We start from the raw sequence: 16,452 nt of genomic DNA, 5'->3' as shown, positions 1-16,452 counted from the left end.
ATTGGAGGTACTAACACACACACACACGCACACCATATGTGTGTGTGTGTGGTAGGGAAGGGGCGAAATGCATTTCTTGGAGGAGCAAATTGTGTCCTACAGGTTAGATTTCTGAAAGAAAAAGAATAGTGTCTATTCCACATGAATGCTCCCATCCTAAACATCAACAGAAGTGAGCCTTTCCTTCAAGTTGCCCTAGAGGTCTAGGAATGGGCAGCAGGGCAAGTTACTTGTCTGGGGGCACTTGCTCCCTCACCCCTTCTGAGCCAGGCAGACAGAAAAAAATACCACTCCCTCCCCTCAAAGCTACTTATTTACCAGTTCTTGAATGCAGTGCCCAGGTAGATGCTATAGGTCAGCTGGTGTGTTTTGTTATCCTGCATCTGCTGGCTAAAGAAAGATGTGGTACCTATTGTCTGACTGTGTTAGCACAGCAACCTTTTGCCCAAAACAGATCCCAGGTGTGGCTCACGTGGGCACTTGGAAAGTTAGTTGTCCGTGACCCAGCCTGAGACATCTCGAATCACCTGTTCTCTGGGCTGAAATGTGCTGCCAAGGAATGTTTCCTTGCAATCTGGCTGGGAGCTGCACCAGCACCACCTGTTTGCATCGGGAAACCCAGGACCAACAAGACAGTCAGTCAGCTGGCAGAAAGAAAAAGGGAGAAACCCCAAGACAGACAGAGACACCAAAATCCATTGGCTGTCACTCTCCACGTGGGAATCCACGTCTTCTATACTTAAGACTTCTGGCATTCAAAGTCAAATTCCAAGGAGACTAACACAAACCAAACTGCCATACACAACAGAGCTATATATGTGAGATGAACCTATGAAGCCACCTTCTCTTGAGTCAGACCATTGGCCCATCTAGGTCAGTATTCTCTACTTTGACTGGCAGCAGTGGTGACCCCTGGGGACGTAAGCAAGAGACCTCCCCAGCAAAGCATGTGCTCTACCAATGAGCTATGGGTCTTCCCATAATCGGCACAGTGAGTGTGCTGCAAAGGTGGCTCAGGCTGGCATCCTTTGAGCAGAAAGAGTGAAAGCATAATCAATGGCAAACCCCTCCTGTATTCTACCAGAGACATCCACAGGGCTCTGTGGACAGCACACTTTACCTTTATAACCAAGGGAGGAAGAAAATTATGGAAGTGCTTCGCCAAAAGACAGGAGACAGCAGTTTGAAGTGTCTAATGGCTATGTTCTTTCTTTGCCATCAGGACCACAAAATGGGCACCCTCCAGCACCCAGCCGGATCTTATGCAGCACATATCATAGCCTGTCCCTGCTTATTTGGGAATTCAGAGGTGATGCCTCTGGGAACGCCCCCTCCCTCTCTCCCCCATCACAGACCAAGATCCAGCATAGATCCTTACAGTCTTGTATAATAGGGTGGCACCTGGGTAGGTATGCACCAACAACACCGAGACCCATGACCCCCAAGACTGATTCAACCTGTGCCCCCACCTCTGAACTCTGCCCTGGGATAGTCATTGACAGCAGCGTGCCTGCGTCCACTGAATCGGGGGCACAGGTTGAAGACAAGAGTGAGAAAACTACACCACTGGAGTCATTGCGGGCGGGCGGGCGAGGGTGTGTGTGTGTGTGCGCGTGAGACAGCCGCACAGAGCGCTCAACCCATGTCAGACGGAGCGGAGACAACAATACATTCTAAACCCCGGCATCAAACATATATCGATGTGGGAAGCGGGAGAGGTGCCGGCGCAGACTCTGCGTCTGTTCGTTGCACAGAATGGCAAAGCGGGGCGCGGGGGGGGGGGGGAGAAGGCAACCCGGAGACAGCAAAGCAACCTGAAGCCCAGACTGCTGTGACAGTCTCATCCCCAGGAGGGACCCCGTGCCCAGGAAGCTGCGATCCCGCTTGCCAAGGCAAAGATGCCAAGGAAGAGAGCCGTACTTACTGCTGGTGCTGCTCATCTTGATCCGGCTCTGTGGATCTTCTCATCCAACAAAGGGAGGGGGGAACTCTCCTTTCAATTCTCTCCGTTGTCGCCTCCCGTTCTTCCCCCTCCCTCCCTCCCTCGTTCCTTTCGCAGAGGCTCTTTCGAAAAAAGGTGTGCGTGTGGCCGGGGGGGGGGGGTTGCTTGCTAGAGAAACATACGTGTCTCTCTCTCGGGATCGCTCTTCCCGTTAGGTCCCAGTCTAGTTCATCGGCAGGTGTCTCCTTGATCCCATGCTATTTTCTCTCTGGGCTGCTGTCTTGGCGCTTAATCTTGGGCAGGCAGATAATAAGGTCAAGGGTGGGGTTAGAAAAGGAGAGAGAGAGGGAACACCGGCCTGGGAAGCAGCCAAGGCAAGGTGCCCTCACGCACGCCCCCGCCCCTCTGTCTCCCCCGCCCCGATCCCCGGGGCGCAGCGGCGCGCAGGCAGGCAGCCCTCCTCCTCCGCCTCCTCCGCAGATCCTGAGCCCGAAGCCAAGCTGCCGACGCCGCGCGAGGCTGGAATCCGGGCTCGGTCGGAGCTGTCATGCAGCGCAGCCCAGAGCCAAGCCAGCCAAAGCTCTCTTCTTATAGCTCAAGGGGGTGTGGATCCGGGAAAGACGCGGCGGGGGGAGTCAGTCTCGGCGCCCAGCTTGCTTAGCCGCCAACGAAGAAGCAGCTCATTCTCTCCGCGGCCCCCCAGCCCCGCTTCGCCGCCGCCTCCTTTTCCAGTTCATAAGCCGAGGATCAATTCAAGAGGAGCCCCGCCTAGCGCTCACCTCCTTTCAGCCAAGTTTGTCAGTAGGAGCTTCTTTCAGGTGCAGCAGGAGGAGTTTCCATGAAGACAGGGCTGGATGCAAATTGGGATGAAACGGAGAGACGGGCGGAGTGAGGGAGAAAAATAGCTCCATTGGGCAGGGCTTGCTTGACTGCTGCTGGTCGAAAATGGGATGCCGCCTGCCGCCACCTGCTGGCGGAAATGTGACGGTGCTCATTGCAGGCAATGCCTCGGGTTAACAAGTGGGACAGGTCTATTATTGTATGTTAAGTGTTTTAGTTTGTTTTAGTTTGTTAATGTCAGCAAGGCCCAACTAGAGTCACGTGAAAAATGTTTCATTTTGATAGCCATTGTGATGCAGTGGAAGGAGATTGGAACTGACGTCAAATCTCACTTCGGCGTTTGAGTTGTCTCCGTTTCCCATCCATGCAATGGGCACAACAGCAGCCAAGTCCAGTCCACCATTTCCATAGCAGTGGTGTTGGGGGTGGGTGGGGGAGGCATAGAGAGACTTTGGCCAGGAGCACGATTCACAGCAAGATTCAAAAGCCGACTCTTGGGTATATCCAAGATGAAACTGCAAAAACCAACATCACACCCGGAACCCAAACCTCCGAGTATCTGAAGACCATTTTGCATGCTTGCTTCCCCAGAATGCTTCATAACAAACAAACAGGTGTGCTTCAGAAATAATTTGGTCTGGAACACAGGATCTGGGAGAGCAACTGCCCTCTCTTCCCTAAGGTCCTGGGTAAGGCGGTGATGAGGCAAACAAGGTATCAGTTATAGAGCATAATAAAAGTCTCATATAAGTGTGTAACCATTGTATTCAGCAGCAGCCGTATTTCACCATTTTTAAATTCTGAAGCTAAATGTCTTTGTTTCAGAGGGGGAATTATTTCATGGGAATGTGCCTCATTCCTTCTCTGGATACATTATATGGATACATTCAGTGAGTGGTCCCTATTACTTATTTTGCAAATGTATCTTCCACCTCCTTTTCATTACTAGCCTAAGACGGCCCACAAGTCTTTCCCCACCCAAATTTACACCAGTGGTGCTACATTCTGGAGTTCAAAGGCTGATGCATAGTATTTTATAAGGACAGTCCCTATTTGGGGGGATCTGTCCCTGGTAAATCCCTGCCCCTGTTCTGTCCCTCTGTGGGATGCCATGTTCAATTCCCCCCCACCATGAATTGCTAGAGTTGTCGTTCTTCTGGATTCAGCTTCTTCCACAGAGTCTCCAACTCTTAATTAAATCTCCAACTGGGCAGGTGGGTGGATGCATCTTGTCTGTAATGCAGCTACCGTAGCTATGGCTTAGTACCAGAGAGATCCACATTTCTAATTTTCTTTATTCTAAAAATATCTAGCTTTATCCTATTCCACTAAAATGACTGAGCAGAGATGTGCATGAACCGTGGTTCAAACTGTACAAGCACTTTTGGGGCAGGGAACCTGCTCTCTCCACACACACACACACACGCATGCATCTTCCTGCTGGGGTGGTGCAAGTCCCAATAACCCCCCTCACGGTGCCAACATGAACATGGTGCCCAGGCATGCACGGATGCCATGTGCATGCTGCTGCCGAGCAGGGGTTATTCGGATTTGTGCCACCCCAGCAGGAAGCTGCATGGGGCAGCAGAGAGCAGGTAAAGATCTGGTCTCCTTTTTCTTTAAGGTCCCCCTGCTCAAAAAGTGCTCAACCCACAGTTTGTACACATCCCCAAATGACTGATATAAGAACTCAAGACACACAGCCAGACACTAGCAAACAAACAACAAGATAAACCCAAACAACAATAAACATTCATATTATTCTTTTCCCAGGCCTTTTGTCTTCAGTCTTCAAACCTATTTGTTTGTTTGTTTGTTTTTCTATTTTTACCTTTTGCTGGGAACTCTGCTGCTAATTTATTAGGAAATGACTGTGAGGTTCTGGGGTGGAGGAGATCTACGGTATACCACACCTGATTTTTTTTAATTATTATTATTATTATTATTATTATTATTATTATTATTAAAAATATTTATTTATTTATTTAATATTTATATCCCGCTCTTCCTCCAAGGAGGCCAGAGCAGTTTACATGGGAATATTTATCCTCACAACAACCCTGTGAGGTAGGTTAGGCTGAGAGATATGTGACTGGTCCAGAATCACCCACTGAGTTTTATGGCTGAATGGGGATTTGAACTTGGGTCTCCATGGTCTTAGTCCAACACTCTAACCACTACACCACACTGGCATTCAGATAGAAAAAACTTATATTTTTTTCTGGAAATCAGTAAGAAGCTTATTTTGCAGATTGCAGTGCAACATTCCTAAAGGATCCTTTGAACTTCCACAGCACTATCGTTCACTCTTTGCTTTCTGTGTGACAAAAGGCTTGATTCTATGACACACTTTGAGCCAGTAGTTACTCTTTTAGGGACGGGAAACACCTATATCAGGCAGCAGCAATACAAGAAGATGCTGAAAGGCATCATCTCACACTGCACGGGAGGAGGCAATGGGAAACCCCTCCTGTATTCTACCAAAGACAACCATAGGGCTCTGTGGGCACCAGGAGTTGACACCGACTCAACTGCACAACTGAACCTTACTTTAAATGCCCATCGTATTGATGTTGATGTAACATCGCACATTCTCCCTTGTATTATGCTTCTCTTGCAAGCTGACTCGGTGCTGGTGCTGAAGGGGAAGGGAAGCTGGTGCCACAATACTGGGAGCAGCCATGACAACAAGCAAGTGTGTTGTTGTAACATGACAGAAAACTCTTGTGTGTCACAGAACTGAGCGGAGATGGGACACTGCAAAGATGGGACAGAGAGCTAATTCACTTATGAAGCACCCACAAGCCATTTCTGCCAACACATCCAGTCATCTACATCAGCACAAGCCCTGGAAATATGTAGCATTCTGATGGTCAGATCTGATTGGAATTGACAGCACAGTGGGTGAACTTGGTCCACCTGCCATAAACAGGATCCTTTTGCCGCTTTACCAGTACACATCACTCTGCAAACGGTAACAACAGGGCATATCTTTAGTATCAAGTGCCAGTCTGCATCAGTGTCGTCTCTCACACACCCAAAGGGACCATAGAATGCTGCCAGTTATCATAGCTGAACAGTGACTTAGGCTGTTCGCGGCACACCTGAAGAACCTTTTGGGCCCTTTGCCAAAGTTCAAAGGAATGGCCGTGGAATTTGGAGCGAATGAAAGAGGCTTCTTTGTGCTCTATGAGAACCCTGAACACATTCAGCGGAACGGCCCCATGGTTGTGTCATTGGCAGGTGGGGCCTCTTCTCTGTTTGGTGACAGGATGAGACAGGTAGAAGGCTGTGTGAATTCTGCTTCTGCCTTTAGTTATGCATGGAATGAGATGGTTCTATGTTTTGTGCGTGTTTGTGAGTGTATGTGACTGCCACTGTGGGGTCAGAGGATTGGAATTGGGAGTGTGAGGCTATTATTAGTGTGAGGCTATTTATTAGTACTCACCACACTGAGGATCTGGGGAAAATATCTACGGTATACCACACCTGATTGTTCTGATAGAAAGAACCTCTATTTCTTTCTAAAGAAATAGAAATCATCATCATCATCATCATCATAATTATTATTATTTCTGGAAATCAATAAGAAGCTTCTTGTGCAGGTTTCAGTGCAACATTCCTAAAGGATCTTTTGAACTTCCACAGCACTATCATTCACTCTTTGCTTTCTGTGAGACAAAGGCCTGATCCTATGACACACTTTGAGCCAGAGCTTAAGCTTGTAGGGATTTGTTAAGTGCCCATCGTATTGATGTTGATCTCTCTTATGTTTTGCTTCTCCAGCGAGCTGACTCTGTGCTGGTGCTGAAGGGGAAGGGAAGCTGGTGCCACAATACTGGGAGCAGCCATGACAACAAGCAGGTGTGTTGTTGCAGCAGGACAGAAAACTCTTGTGTGTCACAGAACTGAGCAGAGATGGGACACTGAAGACGAGACAGGGAGCTGATTCACTCATGAAGCACCCGTCAGACACAAGGGGTGGGGTCCACGCCAAGGACGGGGCCCGTCAGAGCTTCCTTCCCCAGTCAGCAGTTCATGGAATCCCTGACTGGGAGCTCCTTTCCCTGCCTCCTCAATAAGGTGGGAAAAGGAGCTCCCAGTCGGTGATTCCACGAACCACTGACTGGGGAAGGGAAGCTTTGCCAGAGCGGATGAGCTCCATCTTCAGCATTGGCCCTGCCTTCTTGTGTCTGATATCAGGTGCAGGAGGTGTGGCTTGGGGGGCACACACACAGTGTGAGGGATTCTAAAGCCTAGGGGGAGGGGGAGCCGCCAGAGGACTTTGCATAGGAAGCCAAGCTCCCCATGCCCCTGTTTCCAGCAATTCACATGTAAATCATTGAATAGCATTATCCTTTATTAAAGGCTGCCCTTTCAGAAAGCTTTTTTCTGAAAGGCAGCACATCATTTAAATAAGTAAATGTGTGTATATTTAGTTAAAGGATGTCTATGCTGCATTTCAGAAAAAGCTGTTCAATCAATCAATCAATCAAAATAAAATAGCACTAAATTAAAGCAATGCAATATTAAAAATTGCAAACATTTAAAAATAAATATATAAAAGCAGAGAAACGACAACAATAAAACCGATCATTCATCAAAAGCTCAGCAGAATAAAAAAGTCTTCACCCGGTGCTGAAAAGCGAGTAAGTAGGTGCTGACTGACAGTCTCTGGCGAGAGTCTTCATCCCTGAAGGGCCCTATCTTTGGTCACCCCCTACTTCTGATGGCAGCAGCAAGTGGCGCAGTGCCTCTGATGCAGATCTTAAAGAAGGGCAGGCAGGTAGGCTCCTATGAGACAGAGTGCTAGGACACTCAGCTAGCCAATCACATGCTAGACTAGGGATTCTCAAACTTGGGTCCTCAGGTGTTATTGGACTTCAACTCCCATAATCCCCAGCCTCAGTGGCCTTTGGTTGGGGATTATGGGAGTTGAAGTCCAATAACACCTGAGGACCCAAGTTTGAGAATCACTGTGCTAGACAAACAAATGGGAGAAGAATGGCTAAAAGCTAAGGATGATGTAGTACAAGGAGAGTTTTCAAGCAGAGTTAGCTAAATGCACTTAAACCACTGGTGTTGGAGGGGGCATCTGAGGATCTAGGTAGAGTTGATGAAGGCTGAAGTCTTAGAAATAAATTATAAATTAACAATTCCCTACAAATCAAACATAAAATGGCTGTGATGTTCCCTGGGGGGCGGGGGGAATCTGGAAAAGAGATCCCACAATGAAATTGATTGGCTGTAGGTTTGGAACAGGCAAAAGGAAGTGCACTTCACAAAGCTATCTTATAGAATTCATTGGCATAAGATTTGTAGGGATGTGCAGACCGGCTCAACGTTGAGCCAGTTCAACGTCGAGCCGGTTCTGTTCAACAGTTTGGGGACGAACTGAACCACCCCCTGTTCAATCTGACCCCGGACCAAACCCCCTGAATGTTCGGGGGTTTGCGGACCTTTTTTGTTAATTTTTTTTTTACTTTATCCCCCTTGGGGGAGTTCCTGCAGACGGCGGGGGTAGGGTCCATGGAGGTTCCCCCTCTCCCCCGCCAGCTTTCTATATGCCCCCCTCCAGCCAGTTCGGCCAGCTCTTCAGCGAGTTTTCACCTTCTCCCCTCGGCCATTTTGGAGGCTGTGCACCTGTGCAATTGGCCTCGGTCACGCAGAGGCCAATCGCACAGGCCCCCAATTGTGCATGCCCCCCTCCAAAATGGCCACTGTGCCAAGCAGGGAAGGCCAAAAATGGGCTGAAAAGCTGGCCGAAACAGCTGGAGGAGGGCATATAGAAAGCCAGTGGGGGGAGGGGGAACCTCTGCAGACCCCGGCCCCAACATCACCTCAAGGAACTCCCCCAAGGGTGATAAGTTTTTAAAAAAAAAACGGAAAAAGGTTCGCAACCCACCCACCCCCAGACCAAACTGAGCTGGTGGGGTTCGAGGGGGTGCCAGGGGGTACCTACTGGGCCAGTTCGGTGAAGAGGACTGTTGTTTTCATGCCAGAGACTTGCAGGCTTCCCAGAGGCGTGATCTGGCTGCCAGTCTAGATGAACCCTTGTGTGATGTGATTCAGCAGAGCTCTTCTTAAGCAACTGTTAAATGAATAATAGATACACGTTAAGGGAATCAGACAGAAAGAAGATGAAGAAGCCTGGCATATGTATCAACAAGAGCCTGGAAAGGACTGAGGCACCCTCCAGCAACTTACAGGTAAGAGTGATTCAGTATGTATTTTTGCTGCTGCAGTTTTATTATTGCAGACTGATCTAGAAGAAAGGTTTCATGATGGGGCTGTAGGTTAGTAACTGCCACCACTAGCTGCTTTGTTTAATTGAATGGCGTATGAGGACTCCTTCTGATGTTACCTTTCCCTACTTACAGTCTCAAAATGTGCACAGAGAACTGGTTAGAAAAATTGGCCACAGAAGCTTCTCACCTCAGTCCTTTCATCTGTATCCAGAACTCTGCCACCAAAATCAGTTGCCACTCTCATCATTTAAACTGCATGATGCCCCTCACTAAATCCCCCCACTAGCTTACTGCCTGTCCGCTCCTGTATTCTTGCTGCCTGCAACCTTCACGCCATCAATTCTACTATCCTCACCTTTCCAAAGATCTTCTGTTCCCTCAAGCAACTTTGCCCATGCCCTCCTTGCTTTCCTTATGTCTGCAGTTCCCTCTGGGTATACCTATGTGGTGACACCTCTGAATCTTTCCTCAACAGTAACGCCTTCTGGCTCAGTCTCTAGAAACTAAAGTTAGGTGTGACTGCACTCTCACACACACTCCCCTTGTAAACCTTGTCACCCTCCTCCTCCTCCCCTTCTCTCCCTCTGTTGAAAATCAGGTTGGAAACTTCTCAGGTGAAGGAACCTATCCTTTGACTTGGGTAACTCTGTATATTGCCATGTACATTGATGGCATACACATGTGCATGCAAGCAAGCAAGCAATACATTTTTTTAAAATGTGAGAATGATGGAATTGTGACCTGGAAAAGATCTACAGAGTTTTACTGGTGCATGTTTCAGACTTATGTATGGTAGTTTCCGTGCTGATGCAGGCATGTGACCATTTCCTGACTACTACTTTACATGTGATTTCAAAATGTTAGCAGGAAATGTAATATAAATTGCATTTGTATTACAAATTAAAACAGTGAAATTCTGGGACCTAGGAATGAGAGATGTGACAATGGGCATCTCTGGCAAAAATGGGCAGAATGTTTCATGCCTCCTCAAGTGTAAACCTCATGTCCTACTTGTTGGAGCTAGGACCCTGGCAGCATCAGCTCTCAGCTGCAATGTTTCATAGTGACCACTGGGGGATGGGGTAGGGTCATGGCTAAAAGTGCTGGACTCCTCCCCTCTTTGTTCTTCCAGTGTTGATCTCCATTTTGTCTCTCCAGTGACAAAAGTGGCTGTTTGTTTTGGTCTCTCTCCCCTTTCAGTCTTAAGCAAAACTTCCCTATCCTTTTGTAGGAAAGGAAAGGAAAGGAAAGGAAAGGAAAGGAAAGGAAAGGAAAGGAAAGGTTGTGCCGTCGAGTTGGTGTCGACTCCTGATGACCACATAGCCATGGGGTTTTCTTGGTAGAATACAGGAGTGCTTTACCATTGCCTCCTCCCACAAAGTATGAGATGATGCCTTTCAGCATCTTCTTAAATCGCTGCTGCCCGATATAGGAGTTTCCCATCGTCTGGGAAACACACCAGCAGGGATTTGAACCAACAGCCTCCTGCTTTCTAGGCTGTGAACTTCTAAATAAATCCTTGTTTTTCTTCAAACCTAAAGAACTGTCTCAAGACCTCTTGCTTTGCTGCTTTCCCACCAAACTGGTTTTGCTCTGCTATTTGGGGACTGAACAGCCATATTTCCACACTACTTACAACTCCTTCTTGGACTCTGATCTTGTACAACCAGGTTCATTCTAGCTCATCCCTGTGCTGAGAAAAGGCAAAGGCAGATGTTTTCTAGACTGCCAATAATAAAATGATAATGAAATTATCATTTATTTTGAAGCAGACTCTTGATGGGAGAAACAGATTTTGTTGCTGTGCAGGTACTTTGTGCATAAAATTAAGCCAGACAGCCATTAACAATTCTGTTCTTCTGGCACTGATATAAGTTATATACATGAGCTCAGTTTAAAGAGAAACTGTGTGATGGCTTGGGTTAGCTAGTTTAAGGTCATCTACATTGCACAGTCAATAAAATAAGTTCTTAGAGTAACATCACTTTTAAGGAAATCTAGCATCCATGGAGCTGGGAATTGGAGGCCCTTTGACATGAGCTATCTATCTTGTCAACAAAGTAAACATGTTTCCAATGCAAAGAGGTTTTTAAGAGGTAGCTGCTAATAAACAACTTTAGCATCCTGGCACAAGCAATCTGACTGATCAAGGGAAATACTACTTTTGGAGGAAATCAGGAGAGCCGGAATACATGAAGATATGGGCAGACCAATCCTGTGTGTGCTTTCTCAGAAGTAAAGCCTGTTCAGTTCAATCAGATGCCCCAAGTAAGTTTCCATAAGACTGTAGACTGTCACTCAGTCAGTAAATCAATCCAAATTTAAATTTCACAAGTATATACAATCACACACACTACAGTATCAAACAGCACAAAACAGAAGAATACTGCAGGATAAATAGTCCACCAAGCTTGGAAGTATGTACTTTAGAAGCAGACAGATAAATCTTAAAATACAAGACTAGCTGGCTGTGAGGCCTCCTGCATTCCCCTTGTCGGGGATCCTCTTTAATCTCCCTGGGGAAAGGCAGACTGTCTACCTCAGTTGGGGAGGAAGGGACGTGAGGGCCCCTCCCCGCATGGGTAGAGAGGACTGGGCCCCTTTCTTCCCACTTTAACTAGTTAATGTTAGACTACAAAATCTTTCCCTCTGCATCTTCCCAGGTGTGCGCATTATGAGTTTTGCCCTGGGCGTCAGTACAAGGGCAGTGTGTTTGCCCTTCCCTCAGAATGGAACATTCCCCAGTGGGATTGAAATCCAACAGGGGAGTCAGTGAAAAGTGCTATTGCATGCGCACATTGGCACACCTTGACATGAACCCTGCACTGCGCCCCTGCCTGTTGGGGACTTGTTTTTTTCTCCACAAACACCCATTCAACCATGGAAAGGGTTTCTTGGAAGGGGAAGGGAATAGAGGGCATATAGCGCTTGCACACCACTCCACATTGGGGTTATCGATTTCATCGTTGATTTCCCTTGGTGGACACACATCCCACTGCTCCAGTCTTGGATACCTCCCAAAGACTGGGCCAGGCTATACAATTAGAAAACCTTAGAAACAGATTGCCACTTCCACCCTGTGTGAGCTACAGCGGCCAGTTACAATATGTCCAGCAGTGTTTTCTCTGTGGTGTGGCCATATGCCCTCACCCTCTAGTTTTTCGATGGGTGTAGAGTTAAACTTATACCGTCCAGAGGTTTAGCCAGGGGGGCTGCACTCTGGATGCATGAGCCCAGAGTGCACTCCCTCTGCACTGTCACCTGGGAAAAGCACTCGTGCTGCACACAGCTGCAAGCATTTATGGGGAACACTGCTGTCCAGGTCCTCTCCCTTGGTAGACAGACTTGCCTTTTGGTAACCTTTGAAGGCGGACGACGACGACTACTACTACTACTAATGATAGTAATAATAATAGTCAGAATAATGTAGCCCATAATATTTTTGCATCTTGATTTTTGACAACTTTTTCCATTTTATGGTCCCACCAATCTTTGGCTACAGGTACCTTGTATTTTTTGCAGATGTTCCAGTGTATCATCCCTGCTACCTTGTCATGCCTTTGTTTGTAGTCAGTCTGTGTGATCTTTTTACAAGAGCTGATTAGGTGGCCCACGGTTTCATCTGCTTCTTTACAAAGGCGGCACTTGCTGTTTGTGGTGGATTTTTCGACTTTTGCTCTTATTGCATTTGTTCTTAGTGCCTGTTCTTGTGCAGCCAGTATTAAACCCTCTGTTTCTTTCTTCAAGTTTCCATTCTTAAGCCACTGCCAGGTCTTGGTGATGTTTGATTTTCCGGTTATATTGTGCAAATATTGACTATGCAGTGGCTTCTTTTTCCATATTTCTGCTCAGTTCTCTACTTGTTCTTTCTTGTAGGCCTGCTCTGTTTCATTGGTGTTGAATAGTTTCTCGTTCTTGACCATTTGAAGTGCATCTTCTTCACTGTCCTTTATATATTCTTCAAGGCCTCTTTTCTCCTCCTCTACTGTTTGATGGAGAAAAGAGGCCTTGAAGAATATATAAAGGACAGTGAAGAAGATGTCCTTTATTGTTACTGGGAACAGCCTATATTTTGTGACAATATCTATAATAATAACAATAATATTGATAATAAAATTCAGCCATCCCAGGTCCTTGGGAAGGACTCGATGTCTTGATGAAACAAAGCAGTCAACAACACCTGCCTGACTGTGTAAACAAGAAATAATGAAAATATTTATGTACCTCTCTTCAACCAAAGTTCACAAAGCGGTTTACATAGAAAAACAAATAATATATAATTAATTAAGATGGTCCCCTGTGCTCAAAGGGCTCACAATCTAAAAAGGAACATAAGGCAGGGGTTGGATAGGGCCAGTTGCTCTCCTCCTGCTAAATTTAAGAGAATCACGACTTTAAAAGGTATCTCTGCTCTTAGTAGTCTTTGCTTGGTGGGACCTGACAGTCCTTGTGATACTTTAAACCTATTTCCTCAATCAAACCCAACAAAGGACATCCTTGGTCTGCCTCCTTCTGTCCCCTTACATATCCACTTGCCAGTCTCCCTTCTCCCTTCTCCCTGATTTCGACAGCATAGGGGTGCATCAGCACATCAGACAGTTGCCTTTGTCTGTGGTTCAACAGCACACTGAAACCTTTGCACACTGGTACATTGGCACACTGGCACATTTGTGAAGTATCTTGAACCCAAATCCCACAGTGCATAACATGAGCATTGAGGAACATGGGTGGGGCATATGTGTGGAAGTAAGCCATCCACATAAATATAACCCCCCATGGAGAACCTTGTTCTTATGATGGAAGGATGGGAGAATTGAGGGCAATAGCGATGTGTGTGCTGGGAAATGTGTTCCATTGTTTGTGCTATCAGGGCTCTATGTGTTTGTGAACAAACTAGTACCACAGTGATAAATCATGGGGGACCTCTCCCGCATCTCCATCTTGTTCTACCATCCCTTTCTTGCTGAGGAACACCCGAGGTCCAAAGCACACAGGGGAAAGGGGGCTTTAAATGCATGAACCTCGAGAATGCAACATCCCTGTCGCCAAACAATGGCAGGAGGAGAAAGGAGATGGCAGAAGGCGGGGCAGCAGCTCCAAGAGGCGGCCAGTGAGAAATGTGGCCACCCTAGAACTGATGCATTTCTGGGCTGCTCTGAGCCAACCACTTGATGGTGGTGGGAGGCGCTTGAGCACAAAACCCAGGTTAGAGCGGCAGCAGAATTTGAATGACACAGTGCTACCTTCCAACCAGTGTTCTCTATAAGATAGAATCCCTGATGTTGGGATTCAGAATTCCTAGCTGTAGTAGGCTTTGGCTGAGGATGCTGGGAGTTGTAGTCCACAACTTCTGGGATTTTCTGTTATAGGGTACACTGCTGGCAACCTCAGGTTTCATCAGTGAAACTCACTACAAACAGAGGGTTCCAATTCAGGTTTGGGAGCAAAAACAAAGTTGTGGTTGGGTGATGAAACCTCGGCTTCATGCTTTCGGACAATCACAAACCTTGACCTCTGGCACATTTACCTCTGGTTTGGCATTAAATCTGAACGGGGCCATAATAATGCTGTGGCCTCTTAAAATCCTCCAAATTCCAAACATCTCATAAAGTGCAACTTGAGTTCTTGGTATGGCCTTATTTAAAGTCATGTCTGTGATAGGGATCCAAAGGAAGGACATACATCACAGCAGTTACCACTATCAAAGAAGCATGCTGTTGCTTAGTTTTAAAAGCAGCCTGTTTCCTTAGCAGTGAGAACCCATCAAGAAAGCAGCAAGCAAAACTATAGTGATATACATGGCTCTATACCCACATACAGGATGAGTGATAACTCTCTCTCTCCATTGCGCATGTCCCTTCTTTGCATTCCACCTTCTGTCTTTATTAGCCAATTCACATCATTTGAAAAACAGAAATGACAGACACAAGAGGATTCTGAAATTTAGGTTTCTGTATCGAACCTATTTATCTGGGTGCAATAGGGTTCAAAGGTGCATATAATTCTACTGACTGCTCACTGATATTTCTGGTAGCATTGGTTACCAAGTGCGAAAAGATCCTGTAAACATCAAGTGATCAGTCTTCTCAGGTCTAAGCTAGGATCTTAGTGAACGACACAGAATTGAAGAAATATGTTAATGCATACATAAATCTATGCAGTTTGAAAGGAAAAGTAACACAGCAAAACAGCCAAGTCAGTTCCTGGGGTAACTGCAGCAAAACCTGTGATCTTACACTAGGAAATCGTTTGAGACTGTAGCCAGTACACAAGGAGGCATCTGGTTTCTGAACGCAGAGTTATTTAAACAGCATTGTGAAGTATTGTAAGGCTGCAGCAGAAGGTTTGCAACAACTGCTGTGATCAAAAGACTAGCCTCCTTAATTGTATGCAGTGAAGTCCCATGCATTGTAAAACTCATACCTTGTTCTGCCCCCATAACTATCAACTCTATGACATGATGAGTAAGGGAAGATGCATGTATGTATTTGTACAGTGTGAACATGTGTGTAGAAAAAATTTAAAAGATTGCTTTGGGGACACTCTTGAACAGACATAGGGAAGGAGTCAGGCTTTCAGCTGTTGCATTGCATACAACTTTAATCACAAGATGTGACCCTGGGTTTCAGGCCATGGAGGACAATGAGGGCCTTCTAAAGACGGCATCATGAAATATGCTTCTCATGGGAGGCTGGACGGCCATCTATCAGGGATGCTGTAGCAGATTTCTGCACTGAGTGGGAGGATGGACGAGAAGAGCTCTGAAATCCTATTATTCAACATGCCCCAAACCCTCATTTACAAGTCTGAAAAGGCCAAGTTCTAAAAACGAAGTCCTGAATGTGACCAAGCCATGATCCTTCTCTAACCCGGAAATTCATTGCGAAGCCACTGTAGGTCTTTCTTCTTTCCAGGAGATTTCTTGGCAGTTGACCCTCTTATTTTGCAGAGACTCCATTAAAGAAAGCACAGACATGTAGTCACAGCCCAGTTTTGGCAAACATTTAATTTTTCTCTCTAAGTGCCGGAATGACTTTATCGCAAGCTATGTTCTCTCCCCTGCCCACCCCATGTTCCTCACATTGTTTTGCTGGGAAACTCAAAATCAAAGTGGTTCCTGCTAGATCTGGGGTACATGCTGTTTCTGAATCACTAGCCAAGATGGAACTGGCAGGCAATTGCACATCATTTCCTCTCCTTCCCATCAAATCTTGCTGACCCACAGGGGTGTTCCTTTCTATGTGTCCTATGTTATGTGTTCATGAGCAGTTTTTCCAATTGCATTGCAATGCCCTTGGGGTTCTTTGGAAAGTCTTTACCCTTCTTGATCCCGGCACCCCAGGAGTCACTTGGTAACCTAGATTAGATGAGGTTCTATTTGCTGAAATTTTACTTCCAGGACCAAGTCTACCCTAAAGCAAA

The 16,452-nt window shown here is 46.5% G+C and overlaps 2 protein-coding genes across 13 annotated transcripts in view; one reads left to right on the top strand and one right to left on the bottom strand.

The window, feature by feature from the left end:
* ABLIM3 (actin binding LIM protein family member 3) overlaps positions 1–2,872 on the bottom strand; it is a 196,378-nt gene extending 193,506 nt beyond the window's left edge. For all 12 annotated transcript variants that reach the window (XM_053297264.1, XM_053297267.1, XM_053297266.1 and 9 more), the window contains exon 1: positions 1,925–2,872. In XM_053297264.1, the coding sequence (XP_053153239.1) occupies positions 1,925–1,940 (16 nt within the window). In that variant the 5' untranslated portion in view covers positions 1,941–2,872. The remainder of the gene's footprint in view (positions 1–1,924) is intronic.
* A 6,050-nt stretch (positions 2,873–8,922) lies between these two features.
* Positions 8,923–16,452, top strand: part of SH3TC2 (SH3 domain and tetratricopeptide repeats 2) — an 88,140-nt gene continuing 80,610 nt past the window's right edge. The window contains exon 1 of the mRNA XM_053297784.1: positions 8,923–8,991. The gene's annotated coding sequence lies outside the window, so the exon portion shown is untranslated. The remainder of the gene's footprint in view (positions 8,992–16,452) is intronic.

Source organism: Hemicordylus capensis, chromosome 2 (genome assembly GCF_027244095.1).
Source record: "Hemicordylus capensis ecotype Gifberg chromosome 2, rHemCap1.1.pri, whole genome shotgun sequence".
In the NCBI taxonomy this organism is placed as follows: Eukaryota; Metazoa; Chordata; class Lepidosauria; order Squamata; family Cordylidae; genus Hemicordylus; species Hemicordylus capensis.
The sequence above is the reverse complement of the archived record's forward strand: the minus strand, read 5'-3'. Positions and strand labels throughout refer to the sequence as shown.